The 26,501-nt window shown below is 35.4% G+C and overlaps 1 protein-coding gene across 6 annotated transcripts in view; it reads right to left on the bottom strand.

Annotated features, from left to right (window-relative positions):
* Positions 1–26,501, bottom strand: part of SSBP2 (single stranded DNA binding protein 2) — a 308,775-nt gene that overhangs the window by 40,857 nt on the left and 241,417 nt on the right. For all 6 annotated transcript variants that reach the window (XM_007451713.1, XM_007451715.1, XM_007451714.1 and 3 more), the window contains 2 exons: positions 7,695–7,761; positions 6,892–6,962 (listed from right to left, as the gene is read on the bottom strand). In XM_007451713.1, coding sequence (XP_007451775.1) covers positions 6,892–6,962; positions 7,695–7,761 — 138 coding nt within the window. The remainder of the gene's footprint in view (positions 1–6,891; positions 6,963–7,694; positions 7,762–26,501) is intronic.

Raw genomic sequence — 26,501 nt, 5'->3', positions numbered from 1 at the left:
TTCCCTACATAACTCCTGATGGGATAAGGCCTGTGCAATTCATTCTCAGAAGGGTCCACTCTTGTACTTTTGCTTCTATTTTAACAATTACTTTGGTTTGTGTCTTTTAAAAACTACATGAATATGTACAGTCATTGGAGCATGTTAAGTGATTAAGGTATAGTTGCAATTATAATATTCAACATATCTTTATTAATTTCCTGATATCTGTACAACAGTGAACTTTTTCAAACAAAACATTTCATAAATCCCAAACTCTGTTTTTAAAGAAAGGACTTAGTCAACATGTTTGAAATTGTCTGACTCAGAAAAATTACATAAAGTCTGAAAACAAATAGGTGAATCCAGCATAAGAAAGTGGAATACAAACTTCTGTTCACAAAATAATATATCCAAGAGAGAAATGTACAAATATACAGATACACAAAAATATATGAACACTAAAGTATACTTCAAATATGTATGCGTGAATTATATGACTCAACAGGCTTCTGTCAATATCTATTATGTGCCTTCAAAGGATAAAAACATTTTAATGTTTTAACATGCATATCAGCTTAGCTTAGTTTAGTTTCCACAAGGGTCAAAAGACTACTTTTAACATTATCATATTAATATATTTTGACATCATCAACTACTTTCATGCTCGGTTTTCTGACACCACCTATTCCTCCAACATTTCTGACCACTCTTCAATCTCCTTTGCTGGATCCTTTTGTTTTACTAGCTCTTAAAAATGTTGCTTTTCCCCAAGTTCTAGCCACAGCATTCTTTTAAATAAATACACATTTATGGGTACTCTTACCTGCTACCCTTAGTTCAACAATTATTTATATGTTAGGAATCTCAAATCTGTTTTGTCATGATGTCTCTCCTAAGCTCTTAGATAACTCATATGTTGAACTTCATATCAGCTGTTTCTATCTGGATACCATTTCACACTCAACATACCTAAAGGTAACCTTAATTTTATCTTCTCACTGCTGTGTTCTTTATATTGCCTTTCTCAGTCAGTTCTGTGGCGTCACCTTCTATGCAGCAGTCCAGGCTAAGAACCTCTGAGAGCTCCTTGATGTTTCTTCCTTTTATTTCAATTTCCATATCCAGTCAAGTTACCAAAGTCTATTGATTCTACCTGTGAAATAGCTCTTGAAATACTGCTCTCCTTCACATCACTCATCTCTGTCATTTACTGAGACTACTGTACTGTCTTAGTTGGTCTCTCTGACTTCGCCTCTCCCCTTCCCCATCTATTCTCTATACTGCCTCCAGAACCGTGCTTCTTAAACTCAGTCCTATTTATGTCACTTAAAAGCCATGATGCCCCACACTGCCTATCAAATAAGGTCTGTACTTCAGCATGGGTCTATGGTGTTATTCACAGATCAGCCCTAGCCTATATTTCCTGCCCCCATTTCCTATAATATTTACCTTCTTCCCCTACTCACAACTATACCCTCCAGAATGCTGAATTTCTTGTGGTTCAGGAACATGCAGTATGCTTTTACACTCATGATAACTCATCTGCTATGGCCTTCTGTGTAGTAGGTGCTAAGATGACAAGGAAATATTCAATGAGAGAAGGTCTGTTAACTCCAGAGAGTAAGCCACAGTTTGTAAATAAATTACCTAATTACATGCTCTTCTCATTTTTTATTTACTTTTACTTTCAAGAAATCTTATTTAAACATCTCAGTTGTGTATGCTATGGGATAAGAGAATGGTGTCTATCCACACTTGAGTCACTGGTTAAAGAGATAGCTATTTCTCTTAACCTCTGGAACAAGCATGGGGGTGGCAGCAGCAGTATTACCAAGGAGTCTCTGAGAAGAAAGTTAGTCACTGGGAACGAAATCTGAATGCTAGAGTATAATAGAAATTCTTCACACAAAAGGTCGCTCCTCATTTTTGATCTTAGGTGGTCTGTGTTTTATCAAGGAAAACGTTAGTTTTCCTTCTAGCTCTGGACATGGAAAGATACTGGTTTGAATCTCTCTTGCCCCTGCCCTATTTCCTGGGCTCCTCTTTCTACATGTGTGATTGTGGGCCAATGATTCTCCCAATGATCTGCTCAACCTTTATTTCCTTATCTGTAAAGTGAAAATATCATCTCTCTTATAAGCTTGTTGGAGGAAAAATGAAATCATACAAAATGCATATGAAAGTGCTTGGTGCCTTAAAAGCATGATACCTGGTGCTCAAAAACTGTAGCTGTTAACTCTTATCACTGTTAATAAGGGACTGACTTAAATGAGTCTTCTCATTTTCCCTTGAGCCCTCAACCCTAACATGCTTGTGACATAGTGACTCCCTGACAGAGTACACGTATTTCTTTTCTTGACTTTTTTCCTACTGCCTAATAGTTTTTCTTTATGTATCTGCATCTCCTGCTAAAGAATAAGTACCTGAAGGTAGAGTCTGTATTACTCATCTTTGTGCATCCAGTGCTCAAGTATGACAGTGCACAAGTGTCACAGGAAATGAGTAAGAAATTATCCAACACATATTTTGATAGACTTACAAAATATTTTCATTTTGTGAAGAATCTGAAGCATATAGAGAACAGGAAGATAAGAAAGAATAACAACTAGCTTTCTAACTGGTAACAAAGGCACAATGTGAAGAGCTAATTTTGAATCACTGAATTTTAAAGCTGATGGCAACTATACAATTCCATCTGCTTTAATCTCTCTCCCAATGCAATGCTCCTGACAAAAGGGCTGTTCAGACTCTGCTTGGAAAGTTTATAAAGAGTTTTTCCATGATTGGGCAGTTTAATTTCTAGCAAGTTCTTCCCCATACTGAGCTAAATTCCACTTCCCATCTTAGATTTGAAAATACAGAATTAGTTTACTCTCTCTTTACATGAGAGCCTATCATATATTTCCATCTCACTGTTTCTCCACCCCAAGTATTTGATTTGGAAATCATGATATGTTCCTACTTGTATAAAACTCATTTATCCTTCAGATTTCTAGAGGAATTAGAACTAGTTGGACAGTCTTGTTGAATTTTTCTGTTAATCATATGGTACCTGCTGAGCCTAAGAACACAGACAAACTAAGTATACCTTATTATAAAAGCCAAGTAGAAAAATTAACTTCAACTATGGCATTAGGGAAGACATTTTTCTTGATTCTGCTTTTCTATTGAAAGGATACTGATATCAATCTAAAAATCATGTATTACTACTGAACGCAGATTTAAAATAGATTAAGGGGTGGAAAAAATATGCCAGGATTTGGAGCAAAGTTTTATTTCTTCATCCATGCAGTAGGTTTTAATCACATACTTACTATGTTCTAGGTGTGCACTTTGCCTACATCAGCATCGTCTGAGAATCAAATTATATATATTTCTTCTAGGAATTCAATTATCCCAATAGATAACTACTGTCCCTCTTCACCATATTGGTCTTAAGCTGAAAAAATTGTGGAAATAATATCTATGATACAAAGGACGTATGTATTTTGTTTTGCGTAAAGCTAGAAACAATATTCAAGAGACTGTTTCTATAATTCGGATACAAAAAAAGCAGACACATTCTGTTCTTGAGTAGCATCCATAGGATTAAACATCTGTCATGAGAGTTGTTTTTCTATTATCTTTTAAGAAACACAGCTAACTTTTATTATAAAGCTCACAGTTTATAATCCATATGTTACATATACCAGGTGTTATGAGTAAATACCTTACAAGAATCCCTTAATTCAAATAATTTTACTTCACTTTTTACCTATTGTACCATTTATATGAATATGATTCCTATTTTCATTTAAGTACATGATATTTATAAATAATTTCCTTTAACCTTTTATACTTATATACTGTGATTTTAAAAGTTGTTGTAGGTATTTTTGGTTTCTGAGGTAAATTCATACCAAAACACTTTACTTCCTCCAAATTATAAAGAAATAGATAGCAATGATATTAATCCAAAGGGAAGAAATAAACTACTCTCTCTGGGTGTGAAAATGAAAAGAATTCATACTTATATGATAAACTTAGTTAAACTCTTCAATAAGCGATTACTTCCCAGAAATGTTTTCTTACTTTCTGTCATAATTTACTTATAACACAAAACACATACATATTTGGCTAGATATTTATAAAATATGAAGACCAATATGCTTTTTACTTCTGCATTTTCACATGAGATATAAGTATTCATACAGCTTAGGTGAGCATTGGTTCATCTTTCAAACACTGCAAAACTGACTCAAATCAGACTCTAATTTTTAAAAGTATTGAAAATATTGGTCTGGAATGACAAAAACTCAAAGAGCAGCTAGCTGAAAAGTAAGAGAACTGAATGAAGAATAAATTACAGGCATCAACTTTTGATGTATATTTAAAATGCATCTGTTATGAAAATCTTTTGAGGAAAAAAATCCTTCAAGTTGTATATAGCTAAACTGGTTGGCTTAGCTCATTAAAGACTAAAAGTATATTCATTCAGTGAAATATCCTACAGATCTTATAAATTCTAACTGCCATTAATAGATTAATGATGGTTGGTCATAAAAATCATCATCCTTAACATGAGTAGAAATAGGAAAAAATAATTTAAATATCTAAATTAGAGTTTTATAAGATCTTAAGAAAATACATAGAAAATAACTGAGCCTAAATAAAAGAAATGGGTTTTTTATGACTTTGAGGATCCCACAAATATTTACATAACACTTTTTCTTATCATGTAATATGGTATCTCTGAAAAATTTGTGCTTCATGTCCCAATACAGTTTATATATACAGTTGACCCTTGAACAACATAGGTTTGAATTGTTCCAGTCCACTTATACATGGATTTTTTTCAATAAATACACTATTGGAAAATTTTTTGTAGATTTGTGACAATTTGAAAAAACTTGCAGATGAACCACATAGCCTAGAAATATCTGAAAAATTAAGAAAAAGGTATGTCATGAACGCATAAAATACATGTACACATAAGTCTATCCTTATATAAGCATAAGGGGAGTGGTATGTAATATAAAATTAATAATGTGTTTTCTTACTGTTTTATAATTTTGCTTTCAAAGAACTACATTACTATACAGTATGTGCCTCTCTCTCTCTCTCTCCCGCTCTCCCCCCCAACCCCATCAACCCCAACAGGAGAAACTATGTATCAGCCTATCATCACATGTAAGTGGTTTAAAAAAATGTAACAATGTTTACAATACTGTATTGTGAATATGACTGTAATACTGTATGCCTTAAAAATGTTATGATTCATTCATTAGTGTATAGGATAGGCTACGATGAAGCAATCATTGATTATTACGCTAGTTTACCATAAAGCTATCATATTGCTGCTTCTTTGTTATCAATGCATGAATTGTTATACCTGTAAATAAATAGGAATTTTTTTCACATGATCTTTTCATTTTTGATGTCCCGTGTTAGAAATATATGTAATATCTACAGTGTTTTGTATCATTTAAGACAACATGGATGAAGATACTGACAGATGATTCATCTTATAAACAGATGATATAAACTTATGGTATCGAAAAATATAGTGCAGTACTGTAAATGTATTTTCTTATGAGTTCTGTAATAACAGTTTCTTTTCTCTAGCTTACCTTATTATAAGAATACAGTATATAATACATACAATATATAAAACATGTGTTAATTGACTACGTATGTTATCGGTAAGGCTTCCAGTTAACAGTAGGCTATTAGTTAAGTTTTAGGGAGTCAAAAGTTATACATGGATTTTCGACTGCGCAGTGGTTTGGTGCCCCTAACTCCCATGTTATTCAAGGGTCAACTGTATATTATTACATGTTGGCAGTAACTCCTTGGTCTAAGTCACATTGACCTGAGAATCAATTTATATATTTCTTCTAGGAATTCAATTATTCCAATAGATAACTACTATCCCTCTTCACTACATTGGTCTTAAGCTGAAAAAAGCTTAAGACCAATGGGTGTTAGATTCTTAATTATCTGACTCCTTTGGGTACACAACAAAATACTTAACATTTTTAAAGCAGATACATGAAACAAGCTCCTAAAACTATCACTTATAAAGTCTGTTCTTGGAAAGGATAAAGAAAGTAAATCAATTCATTCTTTTAACCAGTGTTATGATACACTAACCTCTGACCTTTGAGGAAGAAATTTAAAATTCTGAATTCTGGATTAGTTTCTTTGAAATATAACATTACAAAATTAGTTTCTACCCCATGCAGTTTTCCCAAGAGAGACAGAGGGATGTTTTAGCTAAAATAAGTGATATCCTGGAGCAGCATACTTAAAAATGTCATCAATGGCTGAATAGGTTCGATCTTGGTGTATACTTCTGGGAAATTTTGATACAGAAGTAGGCTAACATCTAATGTATACTGATAGTATTATGCGTGTTCAGTAAGACCCATTTTAAGGTTTATTTCTAAATGGTTCTCTATTGATTTCATATTCTGTAAAGAAATATGGTAGTATATAATAGTCAATGGCATTCTTTAAAAGATTTAGAAATATATTTTATGCTGCTTATTCTATTTAATTCAGTCAGCTAGGTTTTATTTAACTTATATTAGTTATCTTTTATAGTAATTACTATAATTTTTCATATTTCATCAATATAACTAACAAAAGGGTAATAGTTATCATTTTTAATAATAATTACTATAATGCAATGTGTTTTACACAATGTGTTTTCTCCAATGTACCAAAGGCATATGTGTAGCACCTGTTAAAATATGGTTTGTTGTTACATCAATTTGGACATGTCATAGATATGTCCTCAAGAGCCTAACAACCATATTATTAAGTCTTTAATGTATATACTAGAAGCCAGCAAATAATACAGTTTGTTTGTATAAGATGAAGGCAAAAAACTCAGCCTCTAGCTTCCTACACTGATTATTTATTTACCTGTGGTCCTAAGGGCACCATTCCTCTTGGAGGCGTCATTCTCTGCATTGGCCCACCCATATTTGGATGTCCTAAAAAGAAAAAAAGTATGACGATATTAACAATGTAATGAGCATGAGTGCTAAACTGGAGGCTATAGCCTCCTCTCTGCCTGGTGTCACATCTTATTTACTAAGGACTGAGTTATTGACATCACCTCATCTTGGCTTCCATGGCCAGTTTTCTACCTCTTATCACTACCTACCCACACTCTCCATTAATGTCTTGAAATTGAAATGTTCTTCCTATTCTGTGTTGAATTACATCTCTCACACCATTTCTCCTTTTTTTTTCTCTTGGAATAGTATAATAGAGCCATACATATTTGTGGTACCTAAACAGCTCTGATTATTGGGTTTGTTAAACTACCAAGTTAAGTTACTTATTGCATAGCATCCTCTTTCCTCCTGCTTATCTTTCTGGTGGACTAACCTCTCTATCTGAAAAAGGCAGAGAAAATCACAAGTGATACAATCACTTTGAGTCTCACTTGTTTGAAGTTATACAAGAGGTTTTAGAAGTTACTAGTTAAAATACAGATTCTGGATATTTAATTATTCTGTTCCTTATGTTATCACTGCCCTCACTATCACACATAATTAAGAGTTAGCTAAAAAGATAATTACTTGGCCACGTTACCTGTAAAAATGCAACTGATATAATTATGGAATATCTGTACAAATAAAACCTTCCTTAAAAAATACAGGATTTCCTTTGAGATTTTGCACATTAATTTCACTTTTACTTTACTTTAAAGTAGTCACCTTGTTGTCGAGTTGGGTCCATTCCACTGGGAAGTAATGGCTGACTTCCTGGGACACCTCCAAGAGCCTATCATATTTAGTAAAACAAAATAAAAAGGAATATTGTAACTATTTATAAAATAAGTGCTGTAACAATTACAGAGTGCATCTGAGTATTTCGTAAGATGTTTCTTTCAAGATGTATTTTTTTTTCTATTGAAATATATTTGATTTACAATGTTGTGTTAGTTTCAGGTGTGCAGCAAAGTGATTTAGCTATAAGTATACATGTATCTATTCTTTTTCAAATTCTTTTCCCATATAGGTGGTTACAGAATATTGAGTAGAGTTCCCTGTGCTATACAGTAGGTCCTTGCTGATTATCATTGTATATATAGTAGTGTGTATATGTTAACCCCAACCTACTAATTTATCCCTCCCCCACAGCTTTCCCCTTTGGTAACCATAAGTTTGTTTTCTAAGTCGGTGAGTCTATTCCTGTTTGTAAATAAGTTAATTTGTATCATTTTTTTAAGATACCACATGTAAGTAATATCATATGATATTTGTCTTTCTCTGACTTCACTTAGAATGAGAATCTCTAGGTCTATCCATATTGTTGCAAATGGCATTATTTCATTCTTTTTTTATGGCTGAGTAAGAGTCCACTGTATACCACTGTACCACTGTATACCACTGTACCACATTTTCTTTATCCATTCATCTGTTGATGGATGTTTAGGTTGCTTCCATGTCTTGGCTACTGTAAATAGTGCTGCAATGAACATTGGGTTGCATGTATCTTTTCTAAGTATGGTTTTCTCCAGATATATGCTCAGGAGTGGGATTGCAGGATCACATGGTAGCTCTATTCTTAGTTTTTTGAGGAACCTCCACAGCGTTCTCCATAGTGGCTGTACCAATTTACATTCCCACCAATAGTGTAGGAGGGTTCCCTTTTCTCCACACCCTCTCCAGCACTTATTGTTTGTAGACTTTTTGATGATGGCCATTCTAACTGATGTGAGGTGATACCTCATTGTAGTTTTGATTTGTATTTCTCTAATAATTAGCAATGTTTAGCACCTTTTCATGTGCCTCTTGGCCATCTGTATGTCTTCTTTGGAGAAATGTCTATTTAGATCTGTCCATTTTTTGATTGGTTGTTTGTTTGTTTTGATATTGAGCTGCATGAGCTGTTTCTATATTTTGCAGATTAATCCCTTGCTGGTCACATCATTTGCAAATATTTTCTCCGTTTCTGGGGGTTGTCTTTTCGTTTTGTTTATGGTTTCCTTTGCTGTGCAAAAGCTTTTAAGTTTAACTAGGTCCCATTTGTTTCTTTTTGTTTTTATTTTCATTACTCTAGGAGGTGGATGCAAAAAGATTTTGCTGCAATTTATGTCAAAGAGTGTTCTGCTTATGTTTTCCTTTAAGAGTTTTATAGTACCCCATCTTACATCTAGGTCTTTAATCCATTTTGAGTTTATCTTCATGCATGGTGTTAGAGAATGTTCTAATTTCATTATTTTACATGTAGCTGTCCAGTTTCCCCAGCACCTCTTATTGAAGAGACTGTGTTTTCTATCCTGTTCCATTGATCTATTTTTCTGTCTTTGTGTCAGTACCATACTGTCTTGATTACTGTAGCTTTGTAGTATAGTCTGAAGTCAGGTAACCTGATTCCTCCACCTCTACTTTTCTTTCTCAAGGTTGCTTTGGCTATTCAGGGTCTTTTGGGTTTCCGTACAAATTTTAAGATTTTTTGTTCTAAATCTGCAAAAATGCCATTGGTAATTTGATAGGAATTGCACCGAATCAGTAGGTTGCCTTGGGTAGTGCAGTCATTTTGACAACATTGATTCTTCCAATCCAAGAACATGGCATATATACCTTTCCATCTGTTTGTGTTTTGCCTCCTTAGGTAGGTTTATTGCTAGGTATTTTATTCTTTTTGATTTGATGGTAAATGGGATTATTTCCTTAATTTCTCTTTATGATCTTTTGTTTTTAGTGTATAGAAATGCAACAGATTTCTGTGTATTAACTTTATATCCTGCAACTTTAGTGAATTCATTGATGAGCTCTAGTAGTTTTCTGGTAGCATCTTTAGGATTTTCTATGTATAGTATCATGTCATCTGCAAACAGTGACAGTTTTACTTCTTTTCCAACTTGGATTCCTTTTCTTTATTCTTCTTCTCTGATTGCAGTGGCTAGGACTTCCAAAACTATGTTGAATAAAAGTGTCGAGAGTGGACATCCTTGTCTTACTCCTGATCTTTGAGGAAATGCTTTCAGCTTTTCACTATTGAGTATGATGTTAGCTGTGGGTTTGTCATATATGGCCTTTACTATGTTGTGGTATATTTTCTCTATGTCCACTTTCTGGAGAGTTTTTATCATAAACGGTGTTGAATTTTATTAAAAGGTTTTTCTGCATCAACTGAGATGATCATGTTTCTTGTTTTAATTAATTAATTAATTAATTACTTTTGGCTGTGTTGGGTCTTCACTGTTGCACGTGGGCTTTTCTCTAGTTGTGGCGAGTGGGGGCTACTCTTCGTTGCAGTGCGCAGGCTTCTCATTGCGGTGTCTTCTCTTGTTGCAGAGCGCGGGCTCTAGGCGTGTGGGCTTCAGTAGTTGTGGCACATGGGCTCAGTAGTTGTGGCACATGGGCTCAGTAGTTGTGGCTTGTGGGCTCTAGAGCTCAGGCTCAGTAGTTGCAGTGCATGGGCTTAGGTGCTCTGTGGCATGTGGAATCTTCCCGGACCAGGGCTTGAACCCCTGTCCCCTGCATTGGCAGGCAGATTCTTAACCACTGCGCCACCAGGGAACTCCGATCATATGGTTTTTATTCTTCAATTTCTTGATGTGGTTTTCAGATTTGCAGATATTGAAAAATCCTTGCATCCCTGGGATAAATCCCATTTGATCATGGTGTATGATCTTTTTCATGTATTGTTGGATTCAGCTTGCTAGTATTCTGCTGAGGATTTTTTGCACCTATGGTCATCAGTGATATTGGCCTGTCATTTTCTTTTTTTGTGGTATCTTAGTCTGGTTTTAGTATCAGGGTGATGGTGGCCTCACTGAATGAGTTTGGAAGTGTTCCTTCCTCTGCAATTTTTGGCAATAGTTTCAGAAGGATAGGTGTTAACTCTTCTCTAAATGTTTGATAGGATTTGCCTGTGAAGCCTTCTGGTCCTGGACTTTTGTTTGTTGGGAATTTTTAAATCAGTTTCAATTTCAGTGCTTGTGATTGGTCTCTTCATATTTTCTGTTTCTTCCTGGTTCAGTTTTGGGAGATTGTACCTTTCTAAGAATTCGTCCAAATCTTCTAGGCATTTTAGTGGCATATAGTTGCTTGCAGTAGTCTCTTATGATCCTTTGTATTTTTGTGGTGTCTGTGGTAACTGCTCCTTTTTCACTTCTTATTTTATTGATTTGAGCCCTCTCCTTTTTCTTGATGAGTCTGGCTAAAGGTGTATCAATTTTGTTTATCTTTTCAAAGAACCAGCTTTTAGTTTCATTGATCTTTTCTATTGTTTTCTTTGTCTCTGTTTCTGTTCTGATCTTTCTTTTCAATTAATTTTATTTATTTTTGGCTGTGTTGGGTCTTTGTTGCTGTGCGCGGGCTTTCTCTAGTTGTGGTGAGCAGGGGATACTGTTTGTTGTGGTGCACGGGCTTCTCATTGTGGTGGCTTCTCTTGTTGCAGAACATGGGCTCTAGGCACGTGGGCTTCAGTAGTTGTGGCATGCGGGCTCAGTAGTTGTGGCTCACGGGCTCTAGAGCACAGGCTCAGTAGTTGTGGTGCACAGTCTTAGCTGCTCTGTGGCATGTGGGATCTTCCCGGGCCAGGGATCGAACCTGTGTCCCCAGCATTGGCAGGTGGATTCCTGCTAATTTTTACAGTTTTACAAATTTTTACAGTTTTTTTCTTGCTGCTGACTCCTAATCTCATAGCATTGTGGTTGGAAAAGATGCTTAATATGAGTTCAATTTTCTTAAATTTACCAAGGGTTGCTTTATGGACCAGCATGTGACCTATCCTGGAGAATATTCCATGTGCACTTCAGAAGAATGTATATTCTGCTGCTTTCAGATGGAATGCATAAATATAAATTAAGTCCATCTGGTCTAATGTGTCATTTAAAGCCTGGATTTCCTTACTGATTTTCTGCCTGGATGATCTGTCCATTGATGAAAGTGGGGTGTTAAAGTCCCCCACTATTATTGTGTTACTGCCAATTTCTCCTTTTATGGGTGTTAGTGTTTGCCTTATATATTGAGGTGCTCCTATTTTTGGTGTATGTATATTTACAATTGTTATATCTTCTTCTTGGATTGATCTCTTGATCATTACGTAGTGTCCTTGTCTCTTGTAATAGTCTTTATTTCAAAGTCTGTTTTGTCTGATATTAGTATTGCTACTCCAGCTTTCTTTTGATTTCCATTTGCATGGAATACCTTTTTCCCTCCCCTCACTTTCATTCTGTATGTGTCCCTAGATCTGAAGTGGGTGTCCTATAGACAGCATATATACAGGTCTCGTTTCTGTATCCATTCAGCTAGTCAATGTGTTTTGGTTGGAGCATTAATCCATTTATATTTAAGGTAATTACTGATATGTATGTTCTTATTGCCATTTTGTTAATTGTTTTGCATTTGTTTTTGTAGGTCTTTTTATTCCCTTCCACTTTTGTTCTCTTCTCTTGTGATCTGATGACTATCTTTAATGTTGGGTTTGGATTCCTTTTTCTTTTTTGTGTGTATATCTGTTGTAGATTTTTGGTTTGAGGTTACCATGATGTTTTGATATAGCAGTCTATACATATACAAGATTGTTTTAAGTTCACGATCTCTTAATTTCAAATGCATTTCCAATATCCTGCATTTGTACTCTTCTTGTGCTTGCTGGTTTTGATATCATATTTGTGTGTGGATGATTTCCTATCTTTACTGTATGTTTGCCTTTACTGGTAAGCTTTCCCATTCATAATTTTCTTGTTTCTAGTTGTGGGCTTTTCGTTTTCGCCTAGAGAATTTCCTTTAGTATTTGTACAGCTGGTTTGGTGGTGCTGAATTCTCTTACCTTTTGCTTGTCTGTAAAGCTTTTGAGTTCTCTGTCAAATGTGAAGGACAGCCTTGCTGGGTAGAGTATTCTTGGTTGTAGGTTTTTCCCTTTCATCACTTTAAATATATTGTGCTATTCCCTTCTGGCCTGCAGCATTTCTGCTGAAAAATCAGCTGATAACCTTATGGGGATTCCTTGTATGTTATTTGTTGCTTTTCCCTTGTTGCTTTTAATATTTTCTCGGTCTTTAATTTTTGTCAGTTTGATTAATATGTGTCTCAGCATGTTCCTCCTTGGGTTTATCCTCTATGGGACTCTGTGCTTCCTGGAGTTGGGTGACTATTTCCTTTCCCATGTTAGGGAAGTTTTCAGCTATTATCTCCTCAAATATCTCCTCAGGCCCCTTCTCTCTGTCGTCTCCTTCTGGGACTCCTATAATGTGAATGTTGGTGTGTTCAATGTTGTCCTAGCTGTCTCTTAGACTGTCTTCTTTTTTTTTTTTATGGCAAGGCATTTTATTTTAAATATAGCAGTGTGTCAATCCCAAACTCCTAATCTATTCCTCCCCGTCTTCATTTCTTTTCATTCTTTTTCCTTTATTCTGTTCTGCAGCAGTGATATCCACCATTCTGTATTCCAGCTCACTCATATGTTTCTCTGCCTCATTCTGCTATTAATTCCTTCTAGTGTATTTTTCATTTCACTTATTGTATTGTTCACCTCTGTTTGTTCTTTATACTTTCTAGCTCTTTGTTAACATTTCTTGTATCTTCTTGATCTGTGCTTCCATTCTTTTTCTGAGGTTTTGGATCATCTTTACCATCATTACTCTGAATTCATTTTGGGGTAGATTTCCTATATCCACTCCACTTAGTTGTTCTGTAGTTTTATCTTGTTCCTTCATCAGGGACATATTCCTCTGCCATCTCATTTTGTCTACTTTCTGTGTTTGCAATCCCCCAGGCTGCAGGATTATAGTTCTTCTTCCCTCTGGTATCTGCCCCCTGGTGGACAAGGCTGGTCTAAGAGACTTGTACAGGCTTCCTGGTGGGAGAGACTGTTGCCTGTCCACTGGTGGGTCTTGCAGCTGGGTCTTGTCCTTCTGATGGGCAGGGTCATGTCAAGGGGTGTGTTTAGAGGTGGCTGTTGGCTCAGGACGACTTTAGGCAGTCTGTGTGCTGACAGGTGGGGCTGTGTTCTTGCCCGTTGGTTGTTTGGCGTGAGGCATCCTAGCTCTGGAGCCTTCAGGCTGTTGGGTGGGGCCCGATTTTGGCATCAAAATGGCGGCCTCCAGGAAAGTTCATGTCAATGAGTACCTAGTACCTCTGCCACCAGTGTCCACACAAGATTTCTTATATTTCACACTCATTTATGAATTTTATATGTCTGTATACCCAGTATAATTTCTTAGTTTTAAAATGATCCTACTTTGCCCAGTTTTCAGAAAATTGGTACTGTTGGGAACAAAATCTAGGCAAAAATTGTCCTATTTCTTTTTGAGAAGTATATATAATGCCTTTCCCCGAAATTAATTTACTAAGGGTAAATTAATTTTGCTTCTTAAATGTAAGCTATTTCTATAGATTATTTTACTCACTGGGGATTATAATAGAAGCAGAACTAAAATGCCAAGGGGCCAATGAATATTGTTTTGGGTAGTCATATTTTCTCTAAGAAACTATTTAGAAAAATAATACTCCAATTAAGTTCAAACAATTTGGCTGAATGGAAAAAGAGAACTAGAACTGAAAAAAGGTACCAATTAACAGATAGGGTTTATATTATGCAGGGGTGCAGTACTGGATACATACTGAATTGTAAGTTTCTAATAGTCATCTGAGAAGCACTTAGAGCTGGACCAAGCTATAAATGATTTAAACATACTGATCCTATGAAGCACATATGTATACATATATACACATAATCCTGACAACTGGCAAGAATTTCTATAAAGGTTCACTAATTTAACTTAAAAGCAGGAATATCTTATTTCATTAGTTTAAAATTTCAAATATTTCAAGGGAAATTTCATATTAAATAATTTATTTATCCAGACCAGAACTGTTTCGCTAGTTGTTATCATTGGGATGCAGTAGAGAACTGCCATTTTTCAAGCCATTTTTGTAATCCTTTGATTTTTTTGTTTGTTTACAAGCACATTCAATGTCAATTTATTGATCTCCTACTAAATGACCTATTTCCTGCTTACCTTTCCAGCCTAATTTCTTGCTACTGCCAAGCTGACATTCCAACTTCCAGTTATACCAAACTCCTTTCAGTTTTTTCAATTCATGTACTCAGTCAACAATATCTAAATGCCAACCATTAAAAGCAAAATAAAACAAAACTAAACACAAACTAAACTTTCTTGTCTCTCTAGGAGGTCACAGACCCTCAAGTGCTTATTCTGACATATTTCAGATCTCGGTTTAGGGATAATTTCCTAACAAAATTTTTCCATATAATCCCAGTTTGGCATAAATTCTCCTTCTATATGCTTTAAAATATAAATATATTTTTTAAAATTTCAAACTTACAGAAAAATTGCACAGACAGTACAAAGGATTCCCATATACCCTGACACTGACTGCCCAACAGTTAACATTTCACTGTATCTGCCACTTGAGAGCAAGTTGCAGACATTATGCCTCTTCAGTTCTAAGTACCACAGACTTTAGCTCCCTAAGCAAGGATATTCTCCTACGTAACCACAACACAACTTTTTAAGTCAGGAAACCCATTGATACAACCATCCAAAACACACAGATGCCATTTAAATTTTGCCACCTGTCTCAACAATGTTTCTTTTTACTTTCTGGGACCAGGATCTCATGGAACACATGTTGCATTTAGTTGTCATGTCTCTTCATACTCTTCCAGGTCTTTCCTTAGTCTTTCTCTATCATAGCCTGAACAGTTTTGAAGAATGAGTCTTAAATTCTACAGGATGATCCTCTGATGTCTCTTCATGACCCAGACTCAGGTCTTATTTTCTTAGGAATACTGCAGAACTGATGCTATACTCTTCTCAGTGTATCACATCAGAGGGTACATGATGTTGACTCATCCCACTACTGTTGATGTTAACCTTATCATCTCATTCTGTTGGTGTCTGCCAGGTCCTACACTAGATCATTATTTTTCCCCTTTGTAATTGGTTACATTCAGTATTAGAGCTATTCCAAGATTGTTAATATCCCATTCCTCATCAATCCTTTATCAGCCTTAGCATCCACTGACAACTCCTAAGCACTGCAACAGTTGCCAAATGGAAACACTGCATGTGTATCATTCTTTCTATGCTTACTAGTTGGCATTCCATTGTAAGGAACAGCTTTTCCTTCTTACGGATTGATACGTTGACACTTACAGATTCCTATTCTAATCAAAGGGTTATAATCTATTTACTGTCATCATTCATTTTAATATTTAAATTATGCAAGATCTGGCCAGTGGGAGGCTCTTCAAGCTGGCTCTATTGTCCTTTTGAAACATTTCCATCATATTTTGAGCATTTCCTTACTGGTATGAGATGTTCCAGGTTCGTTTCATACTTTTTCTGGCCTAGCTCTGGAATCAGACCTTTCTCCAAAGGGTCCTGATTCCTTCTAGTGGAGGACAGCATTTAGGCACCAAGACCTGGGTTCTCAAAGTGCTCCTTCTTAGTAGAGTACATTGCCTTTTGGCTCTCTCAGTAAATGCTGCACTTGAAAATCTATGTGTATACGTGCACACATATATATATGTACATACATAAATTTATGACTAATTTTATACCTATCTGTGTGTGTGTGTGTGTGTGTATGGTACATACACATACCATAAATTCATACTCTCTAACACCAATCGAACACGTCCAATTACAATCCAAAACCTCAGGATTATTTTCAGTCTTCTTCCTTCTTATGTTTGTAAGTATTTTCTCCAACAGTGAGAAACCTGGCTTTCATTGTCGTTAATGAAATTATCTTTATCTATAATTATCTTTAATACCATTATGTGGCACTACCATATGACTCCTCCCTGCCTCCCTGAATATCTTGGCATGCAGGGGAGGTAAGGGCTTCTTATGTGCATTTATAGATTCTTTTTTATTTTTTTTTAACATCTTCATTGGAGTATAATTACTTTACAATGGTGTGTTAGTTTCTGCCTTATAACAAAGTGAATCAGTTATACATATATCCCCATATCTCTTCCCTCTTGCGTCTCCCTCCCTCCCACCCTCCCTACCCTCCCCCTCTAGGTGGTCACAAAGCACCGAGCTCATCTCCCTATGCGATACAAAGCACCGAGCTGATCTCCCTGTGCTATGCGGCTGCTTCCCACTAGCTATCTATTTTAGGTTTGGTAGTGTATATATGTCCATGTCACTCTCTCGCTTTCTCCCAGCTTACCCTTCCCCCTCCCCGTGTCCTCAATTTCATTCTCTAGTAGGTCTGTGTCTTTATTCCGATCTTGCCCCTAGGTTCTTCATGACCATTTTTTCTTTTTTTTAGATTCCATATATATATGTTAGCATATGGTATTTGTTTTTCTCTTTCTGACTTACTTCACTCTGTATGACAGACTCTAGGTCCATCCACCTCACTACAAATAACTCAATTTTGTTTCTTTTCATGGCTGAGTAATATTCCATTGTATATATGTGCCACATCTTTATCCATTCATCTGCTGATGAACACATAGGTTGCTTCCATGTCCTGGCTATTGTAAATAGAGGTGCAATGAACATTTTGATACATGACTCTTTGAATTATGGTTTTCTCAGGGTATATGCCCAGTAGGGGGACTGCTGGGTTGTATGGTAGTTCTATTTTTAGTTGTCTTTTTTTTTCTCGGTACGCGGGCCACTCACTGTTGTGGCCTCTCCCATTGCGGAGCACAGTCTCCGGACGCACAGGCTCAGTGGCCATGGCTCACAGGCCCAGCTGCTCCACGGCATGTGGGATCCTCCTGGACCGAGGCACGAACCCATGTCCCCTGCATCGGCAGGCGGACTCTCAACCACTGCGCCACCAGGGAAGCCCTATTTTTAGTTTTTTAAGGAACCTCCATACTGTTCTCCATAGTGGCTGTATCAATTTACATTCCCACCAACAGTGCAAGAGGGTTCCCTTTCTCCACACCTTCTCCAGCATTTATTGTTTGTAGATTTTTTGATGATGGACATTCTGACTGGTGTGAGATGATATCTCATTGTAGTTTTCATTTGCATTTCTCTAATGATTAATGATGCTGAGCATTCTTTATTGTGTTTGTTGGCAATCTGTATATCTTTGGAAAAATGTCTATTTAGGTCTTCTGTCCATTTTTGGATTGGGCTGTTTGTTTTTTGATATTGAGCTGCATGAGCTGCTTGTAAATTTTGCAGATTAATCCTTTGTCAGTTGATTCATTTGCAAATATTTTCTCCCATTCTGAGGGTTGTCTTTTCATCTTCTTTATGGTTTCCTTTGCTGTGCAAAAGCTTTTGTTTCATTAGGTCCCATTTGTTTTTTTTTTGTTTTTATTTCCATTCCCCTAGAAGGTGGGTCGAAAAGGATCTTGCTGTGATTTATGTCATAGAGTGTTCTGCCTATGTTTTCCTCTAAGGGTTTTATAGTGGCTGGCCTTACATTTAGGTCTTTAATCCATTTTGAGTTTATTTTGTGTATGGTAATAGGGAGTGTTCTAATTTCATTCTTTTACATATAGCTGTCCAGTTTCCTTGGCACCATGTATTGAAGAGGCTGTCTTTTCTCCACTGTATATTCTTGCCTCCTTTATCAAAGATAAGGTGACCATATGTGCGTGGGTTTATCTCTGGGCTTTCTGTCCTGTTCCATTGATCTATCATTCTGTTTTTGTGCCAGTACCATACTGTCTTGATTACTGTAGCTTTGTAGTACAGTCTGAAGTCAGGCAGCCTGATTCCTCCAGCTCTGTTTTTCTTTCTCAAGATTACTTTGTCTATTTAGGGTCTTTTGTGTTTCCATACAAATTGTGAAATTTTTTGTTCTAGTTCTGTGAAAAATGCCAGTGGTAGTTTGATAGGGATTGTATTGAAGCTGTAGTGTGCTTTGGGTAGTACAGTCACTTTGACAATGTTGATTCTACCAAACCAAGAACATGGTATATCTCTCCATCTATTTGTATCATCTTTAATTTCTTTCATCAGTGTCTTATAATTTTCTGTATACAGGTCGTTTTTTTCCTTAGGTAGGTTTATTCCTAGATATTTTATTCTTTTTGTTGAAATGGTAAATGGGAGTGTTTCCTTAATTTCTCTTTCAGATTTTTCATCATTAGTGGATAGGAATGCAAGAGATTTCTGTGCATTAATTTTGTATCCTGCTACTATACCAAATTCATTGATTTGCTCTGGTAGTTTTCTGGTAGCATCCTTAGGATTCTCTATGTATAATATCATGCCATCTGCAAACAGTGTCAGCTTTACTTCTTCTTTTCTGATTTGGATTCCTTTTCTTTCTTTTTCTTCTCTGATTGCTGTGGCTAAAACTTCCAAAGCTATGTTGAATAATAGTGGTGAGAGTGGGCAACCTTGTCTTGTTCCTGATCTTAGTGGAAATGGTTTCAGTTTTTCACCATTGAGGACAATGTTGGCTGAGGGTTTGTCATATATAGCCTTTATTATGTTGAGGTAAGTTCCCTCTATGCCTACTTTCTGGAGGGTTTTTATCATAAATTGGTGTTGAATTTTGTCAAAAGCTTTCCCTTCATTTATTGAGATGATCATATGGTTTTTCTCCTTCAATTTGTTAATATGGTTTAACACATTGATTGATTTGAGTATATTAAAGAATCGTTGCATTCCTGGGATAAACCCCACTTGATCATGGTGTATAATCCTTTTAATGTGCTGTTGGATTCTGTTTGCTAGTATTTTGTTGAGGATCTTCGCATCTATGTTCATCAGTGACATTGGCCTGTAGTTTTCTTTCTTTGTGACATCTTTGGTTTTGGTATCTGGGTGATGGTGGCCTCGTAGAATGAGTTTGGGAGTGTTCCTCCCTCTGCTATATTTTGGAAGTGTTTGAGAAAGATAGGTGTTAGCTCTTCTCTAAATGTTTGATAAAACTCACCTGTGAAGTCATCTGGTCCTGGGCTTTTGTTTGTTGGAAGATTTTTAATCACAGTTTCAATTTCAGTGCTTGGGATTGGTCTGTTCATATTTTCTGTTTCTTCCTGGTTCAGTCTCGGAAGGTTGTGCGTTTCTAAGAATTTGTCCATTTCTTCCAGGTAGTCCATTTTATTGGCATATAGTTGCTTGTAGTAATCTCTCATGATCCTTTGTATTTCTTCAGTGTCAGTTGTTATTTCTCCTTTTGCATTTCTAATTCTATTGATTTGAGTCTTCTCCCTTTTTTTCTTGATGCATCTGGCTAATGGTTTATCAATTTTGTTTATCTTCTCAAAGGACCACCTTTTATTTTTTTTGATCTTTGCTATCATTTCCTTCATTTCTTTTTCATTTATTTCTGATCTCATCTTTATGATTTCTTTCCTTCTGCTAACCTTGGCATTTTTTGTTCTTCTTTCTCTGATTGCTTTAGGTGCAAGGTTAGGTTGTTTATTTGAGATGTTTCTTGTTTCTTAAGGTAGGGTTGTAGTGCTATAAACTTCCCTCTTAGGACTGCTTTTGCTGCATCCCATAGGTTTTGGGTCGTCATGTTTTCATTATCATTTTTTTCTAGGTAATTTTTGATTTCCTCTTTGATTTCTTCAGTGATCTCTTGGTTATTAAGTAGTGTATTGTTTAGTCTCCATGCGTTTGTATTTTTTACAGATTTGATATCTAGTCTCATAGCGTTGTGGTCGGAAAAGATACTTCATACAATTTCAATTTTCTTAAATTTACCAAGGCTTGATTTGTGACCAAGATATGATCTATCCTGGAGAATGTTCCATGAACACTTGAGAACAATGTGTATTCTGTTGTTTTTGTATGGAATGTCGTATAAATATCAATTAAGTCCATCTTGTTTAATATATCATTTAAAGCTTGTGTTTCCTTATTTATTTTCATTTTGGATGATCTGTCCATTGGTGAAAGTGGGGTGTTGAAGTCCCCTACTATGAACGTGTTATTGTTGATTTTCCCTTTTATGGCTGTTAGCATTTGCCTTATGTATTGATGTGATCCTATGTTGGGTGCATAAATATTTACAATTGTTATAGCCTCTTCTTGGATTGATCCCTTGATCATTATGTAGTCTCCTTCTTTGTCTCTTGTAATAGTCTTTGTTTTAAAGTCTATTTTGTCTGATATGAGAATTGTTACTCCAGCTTTCTTTTGATTTCCATTTGCATGGAATATCTTTTTCCATCCCCTCACTTTCAGTCTGTATGTGTCCCTAGGTCTGAAGTGGGTCTCTTGTAGACAGCATATACACGGGTCTTGTTTTTGTTTCCATTCAGCCAGTCTATGTCTTTTGGTTGGAGCATTTAATCCATTTACATTTAAGGCACTTATAGATATGTATGTTCCTATTACTGTTTTCTTAATTGTTTTGGCTTTGTTATTGTAAGTCTTTTCCTTCCTCTTGTGTTTCCTGCCTAGAGAAGTTCCTTTAGAATTTGTTCTAAAGTGGGTTTGGTGGTGCTGTATTCTCTTAGCTTTTGCTTGTCTGTAAAGGTTTTAATTTATCCATCAAATCTGAATGAGATCCTTGCTAGGTAATCTTGGTTGTAGATTTTTGCCTTTCATCACTTTAAATATGTCCTGCCACTCCCTTCTGGCTTGCAAAGTTTCTGCTGAAAGATCAGCTGTTAACCTTATGGGGATTCCCTTGTGTGTTATTTTTCCCTTGCTGCTTTTAATATATTTTGTTTGTGTTTAATTTTTGAGAGTTTGATTAATATGTCTTGGCGTGTTTCTCCTTGGATTTATCCTGTATGGGACTCTCTGTGCTTCCTGGACTTGATTGACTATTTCCTTACCCATATTAGGGAAGTTTTCAACTATAATCTCTTCAAATATTTTCTCAGTTCCTTTCTTTTTCTCTTCTTCTTCTGAGACCCCTATAATTAGAATGTTGGTGCTAGATTCTTATACCTCACTTGTATAGAACTTACATATGATCATGGCTTGTTTTCTTCTCTGTATCCCCAACAGACTGTAAGTTCAGAGAGTGAAACCTATCTGTGCCTTTTTGGCTCAGAGTAACAAATACTTATCGAAGGAATAAAACAAAGAGTTTTCATTGGACAATTTTAGGAATCTTCAGTGGTGAAGTCTTAAGAATGGACTAGATTTCAAGAAGTGAGATGAAAAAAGATCAAAGAATCAAAGATACAATTTTCTTAAAATACGAAAAAGAGGTAGGGAAGGAAACAAACTGAATAGGTATGAAATTCGCCATGGGACCAGGACCAACATTTCAGAATGCGTGAGGGGGCGTTTCCAGAAGAAAGAAATGGTCAACAGTGTCAAAAGTTATAAAGAAGTGAATTAGGGGGAGGAGTGAAAATGTATGACTAAACATTATCTTCAATTGTGAGTTTGAAGTTCTTCCTTTTTTAAAAAAATTCTCTAAGTGGTTCAAGTTTTATACTCTGATTGTGAATTTCTAAATCTCATTGGTGACACCATGTTTTATCACTGGAAACCATTTTCTTCAACATTTTACTTTTTCTTGTTTATCTTGTAACATCAGAACAGTTGACAAGTCTTTCTGCTATTATCACTTAAAAATATAGCATAATCCTATAGAAATGTTGATCAATGTCAAGTTGTCTTTCAAAATGAGTGTCTTTACCCAAATTTAACTCTTTAGTCGCCAGTGTTTGTCTTTTGGTAAGTCAAATCTCTAACTTTTAAAACATTTTCATCAGTCCTGGGATGATCAGATGATGGTTTTGTGCATCAAAAGAGCATGATCACTAGATTCTTTAAACCTTTAATATCTATCAGGAAAAATAAACAGATTTATACATCTTGTGGGTCAACATATATTCTCATATTTGTCAACATGTTAAATGTATTCCATGGAGACTTGTTTAAATAGTCACAAATTTTGGCACACATTTTTTGTTCTATAAAAGATCTTCATTCTGATAGGCTAATGACACTAATGATGAGAATGCTTAATAATAACAAACATAATATCAACAAAAATATATACTTGTGAGCCAGTACATTTGTGCCAGGAATTGTGCTAAGCATTTTATATTTATTTCCCTCAATGCTTACAACAATCCCACAAGGTTGTTATTATAAATCCTTTTTGATGATGAGAAACTGAGTTTTAATACAGAAGTAAGTTTGTTAATTTGTCCGTGGTTATACTATCAGTAAGTAGTAGAGCCAGGACTTCAAATCAGATCAACATATTCCAAAAGTTCTAAAAGATAAGCCTTAAATCCTAGGGTTTAAAATAAATGAAATAACATAAAATGTTATTAAGTATTTTAAATTAATAATTCAACGAAGGAATTTCTTGCTGCACAAAAAGTCATTTAGTTTACAGAAGATTCATCATATGATTCCAATGGTGAGCCCCTCTAGGATCTTAAGATGCTGGTATATATTTCCTTGAATACCATTATATGTATATAATCTACTCACAGAGACTAAACACTCAATGATGATTAAAAAATAGTGAATTTATCTATGCCTTTATGATATAATTCAGTTAACAATATTGACCTACCAAAAAGTTTTAATGGGCCCCCTCAATTACATGAAATGAAGAATCAAATAATTAAGAAATTTTGGAACTAGAAGGGATTTTAGAAATACAGGAGTCCATTCTCATTTTACCTGTAAGAAAAGCAAGTCCCAGAAAGGTTAAATGACTTGCTCAAAGTCATACATTGCTGGCTTTGCTGGCATTTGGATCTAAGATGCTTGACATATTGAGGTCCTGCCAGCAATAGCACTGTTATTTTTTTTCCTATAAAAAGGCAATATCAGTAGAAAAGATATTAAAATTCAGAAATGTGACATTCAGGTTGGAAAGATATTTGTCTCCAAATTACAACTCACCATTTGACATACATATTTACTTATTTTTCTTTTTTCTGTATCTCAACCACTGTAACTGCACTGTCCAATATAGTAGCCCTTTGCCACATGTGGTTATTTAAATTAATAAAGTTAAAAATTCGATTCCTCAGTCACACTAGCCACATTTCAAGTGCTCAAAGGTCCTCAAAGTACTAGAGCTACTGGTATATGACAGTGCAGATATGGAAAATTTCTCTCTTCCCAGAAAGTTGTTGGGCACTGCTGCTTTAGAACGCCAGTTCCATGAGAGAGGGATTCTCATTAGTTTGTTTTCTGATGTATCCCCCATGGAGAATGGTGCCTCGCAAATAGTAAACCTCAACAAATTTTTGTTGAATGACTATTGCTGAGAGTGATTTTTGTACAGCCCTATGAAGTTTCCAATCATATATATGGCAATGCATTTTTTTTTGGTATTGGCTTATGTCCAAAAAGGGAATATCTGTGACAAAATGGCTGTAAAATAATGAGATGCAGTTTGGCAAAAGAAGTAAACATTGTACCAAAAAGCCCGATATGCTGCTAACTTAAATTAAGACAGCACAGTGTTCACTATGTAAATTTTTCTTGATTTGGGAAGGAGAATGAATTTCTTCTTTGCCAGAGATTTTGAATTTGTTAATTTCCTTTGTCCTACAAAGGTAGAAAATAATTGGAAAAGACATATATCCCAGGACATGGTCATAATTCAAAGTCAAAAGAAAATAATATATTTTTCATTATGTTTCACTGGATTTCAAATAATAATTTAAATACTTTAACAGTGTAATTAACACAATAGAGATTTACTACAGTCTTCTTTACGATTTCAGCTATAAGACTCCTATCATTTACTCAATGTAGAACTTAATTCTCTTTATGCAGCTGAAGTCCTTCTCATGTTTTCATATTGATATCATTAAATAAAAGTCAAATTCTACATATGAAATATTTTACAAAGACAAAATTACTGGGAAAGGACATGCTAAATAGCATTTATTCTGAAAAACAGAACATGTAAGGAAGAGTAAGTGTAGTATATTTAAAATATAGGTACCTTGGTTATATGGGGGGGATACAGTACATTTATTTTCAGTATATGAGTAAATGTCCCAACAACATGTTTTTTTTTTTTTTTTTCTGCTCAAATGCTTGCTGATTTTTCCCTATCTGAAAAGTGAAGAATAGTCCTCTCAAGATTTGCCTATCCTAGGGCTTCCCTGGTGGCGCAGTGCTTGAGAGTCCGCCTGCCGATGCAGGAGACGCGGGTTCGTGCCCCGTTTCGGGAAGATCCCACATGCCGCGGAGCGGCTGGGCCCGTGAGCCATGGCCACTGAGCCTGCGCGTCCGGAGCCTGTGCTCCGCAAATGGGAGAGGCCACAACAGTGAGAGGCCCGCATAATGCAAGGAAAAAAAAAAAAAAAAAAAAAAAAAAAAAAAGATTTGCCTATCCTTAACATCCATTGTTTTTCATTTTATCATGTATAGTAAGAACTATACATTCAGTATTAACAAAGAATAATCTCATATACTGAATAACCAGAAGAATAAAATATCTGTACTTTCATTTACATCTATAATTAACTAATAATGTCTTTATCCAGTCACAAATAAAATTCCTGTTCTATGCAAACTTTAAAAATACAGAAATAAAAAAATAAATCACTCATAATCCTATCAGCCAGAAATAAAGGATAAGTCCCTTACAGTCTTTTTGGTGTGTGTGTGTGCGCACGCGCGCGTGCATGAGCATGTTGGGGGGGGTGTAGAGTGGAGGAACTGAGTTTGTACAGTGATATATGGTAAACGTGACATACCACACAGGTTTGTGCCGTTTTTACATTTGGTAATAGATCATAAACATTGTCATATCAATAAATTTAATCCTATAACATACCTTTTAATAGCTGCATACTATTTCACCATTTGGATATACTATAATTTATTTAACCACTCATTCATCTATTATTGGACAAATATCTTCGAGACTTTCAGTAGAATGGTCAGATGCAGTGTGCTTTTAGAATGTCAAAATCAGCTTTAGAATATAAAATCGTCAACAGCATTCACTATGTTACCTCAATTCACACACCTGTTTACAGAGTTTCAGGAATGGTGAATTCCCATTCTATAGGGTCAATAAATCAATAGTTTATTCTTGGTGTCACTCATTAACAGTCTCTATATTTCTGGCTGTCTTGGTTTTCTTAGCATAGTGTTGAATGAACACTGTGAATTTTTCAGATTAAACGTTTTATCTATGAGAAGGATAAAGACCTCCAGTTTATGGATACTTCAACACCACCAACCTATTCTGACAGATGAACCAATTCCGGTGTAATTTCTATGTTTCATGTGTTCTCTCATAGATATTTATTCTTTGCAACATTGCAGATTTTTGCAATTTTACTTTGCTTTCATAATTTTAGATACTATTACCCTTTCTTGCATTTTTTGGGCATAGTGATTTGATACCATGTCCCAAATACCCAGTCCATAAATATATAAACAGTATAAGTAAGCCTTTGTGGATTTAGTTCAGACCCATGAAAACCATCTCAGAAGTACTTAAAAATTATAGTCTAATCATTAGTAATTATAAATTCTGGAGAAGCTGTTTATTAAAGGATTGTCTTTTACATATTCAAAATGACTAGTCAACACCACTGAAGAAGTTAATAGCATACTTTTTATTTTCGTAGATACAATATACCAATAAAAGAAAATTTTATTAGTTTATGATTTAAAATAGACTAAATAA

This window comes from Lipotes vexillifer, unplaced genomic scaffold, assembly GCF_000442215.2.
Source record: "Lipotes vexillifer unplaced genomic scaffold, Lipotes_vexillifer_v1.1 scaffold740, whole genome shotgun sequence".
Classification (NCBI taxonomy): domain Eukaryota; kingdom Metazoa; phylum Chordata; class Mammalia; order Artiodactyla; family Lipotidae; genus Lipotes; species Lipotes vexillifer.
The sequence above is the reverse complement of the archived record's forward strand: the minus strand, read 5'-3'. Positions and strand labels throughout refer to the sequence as shown.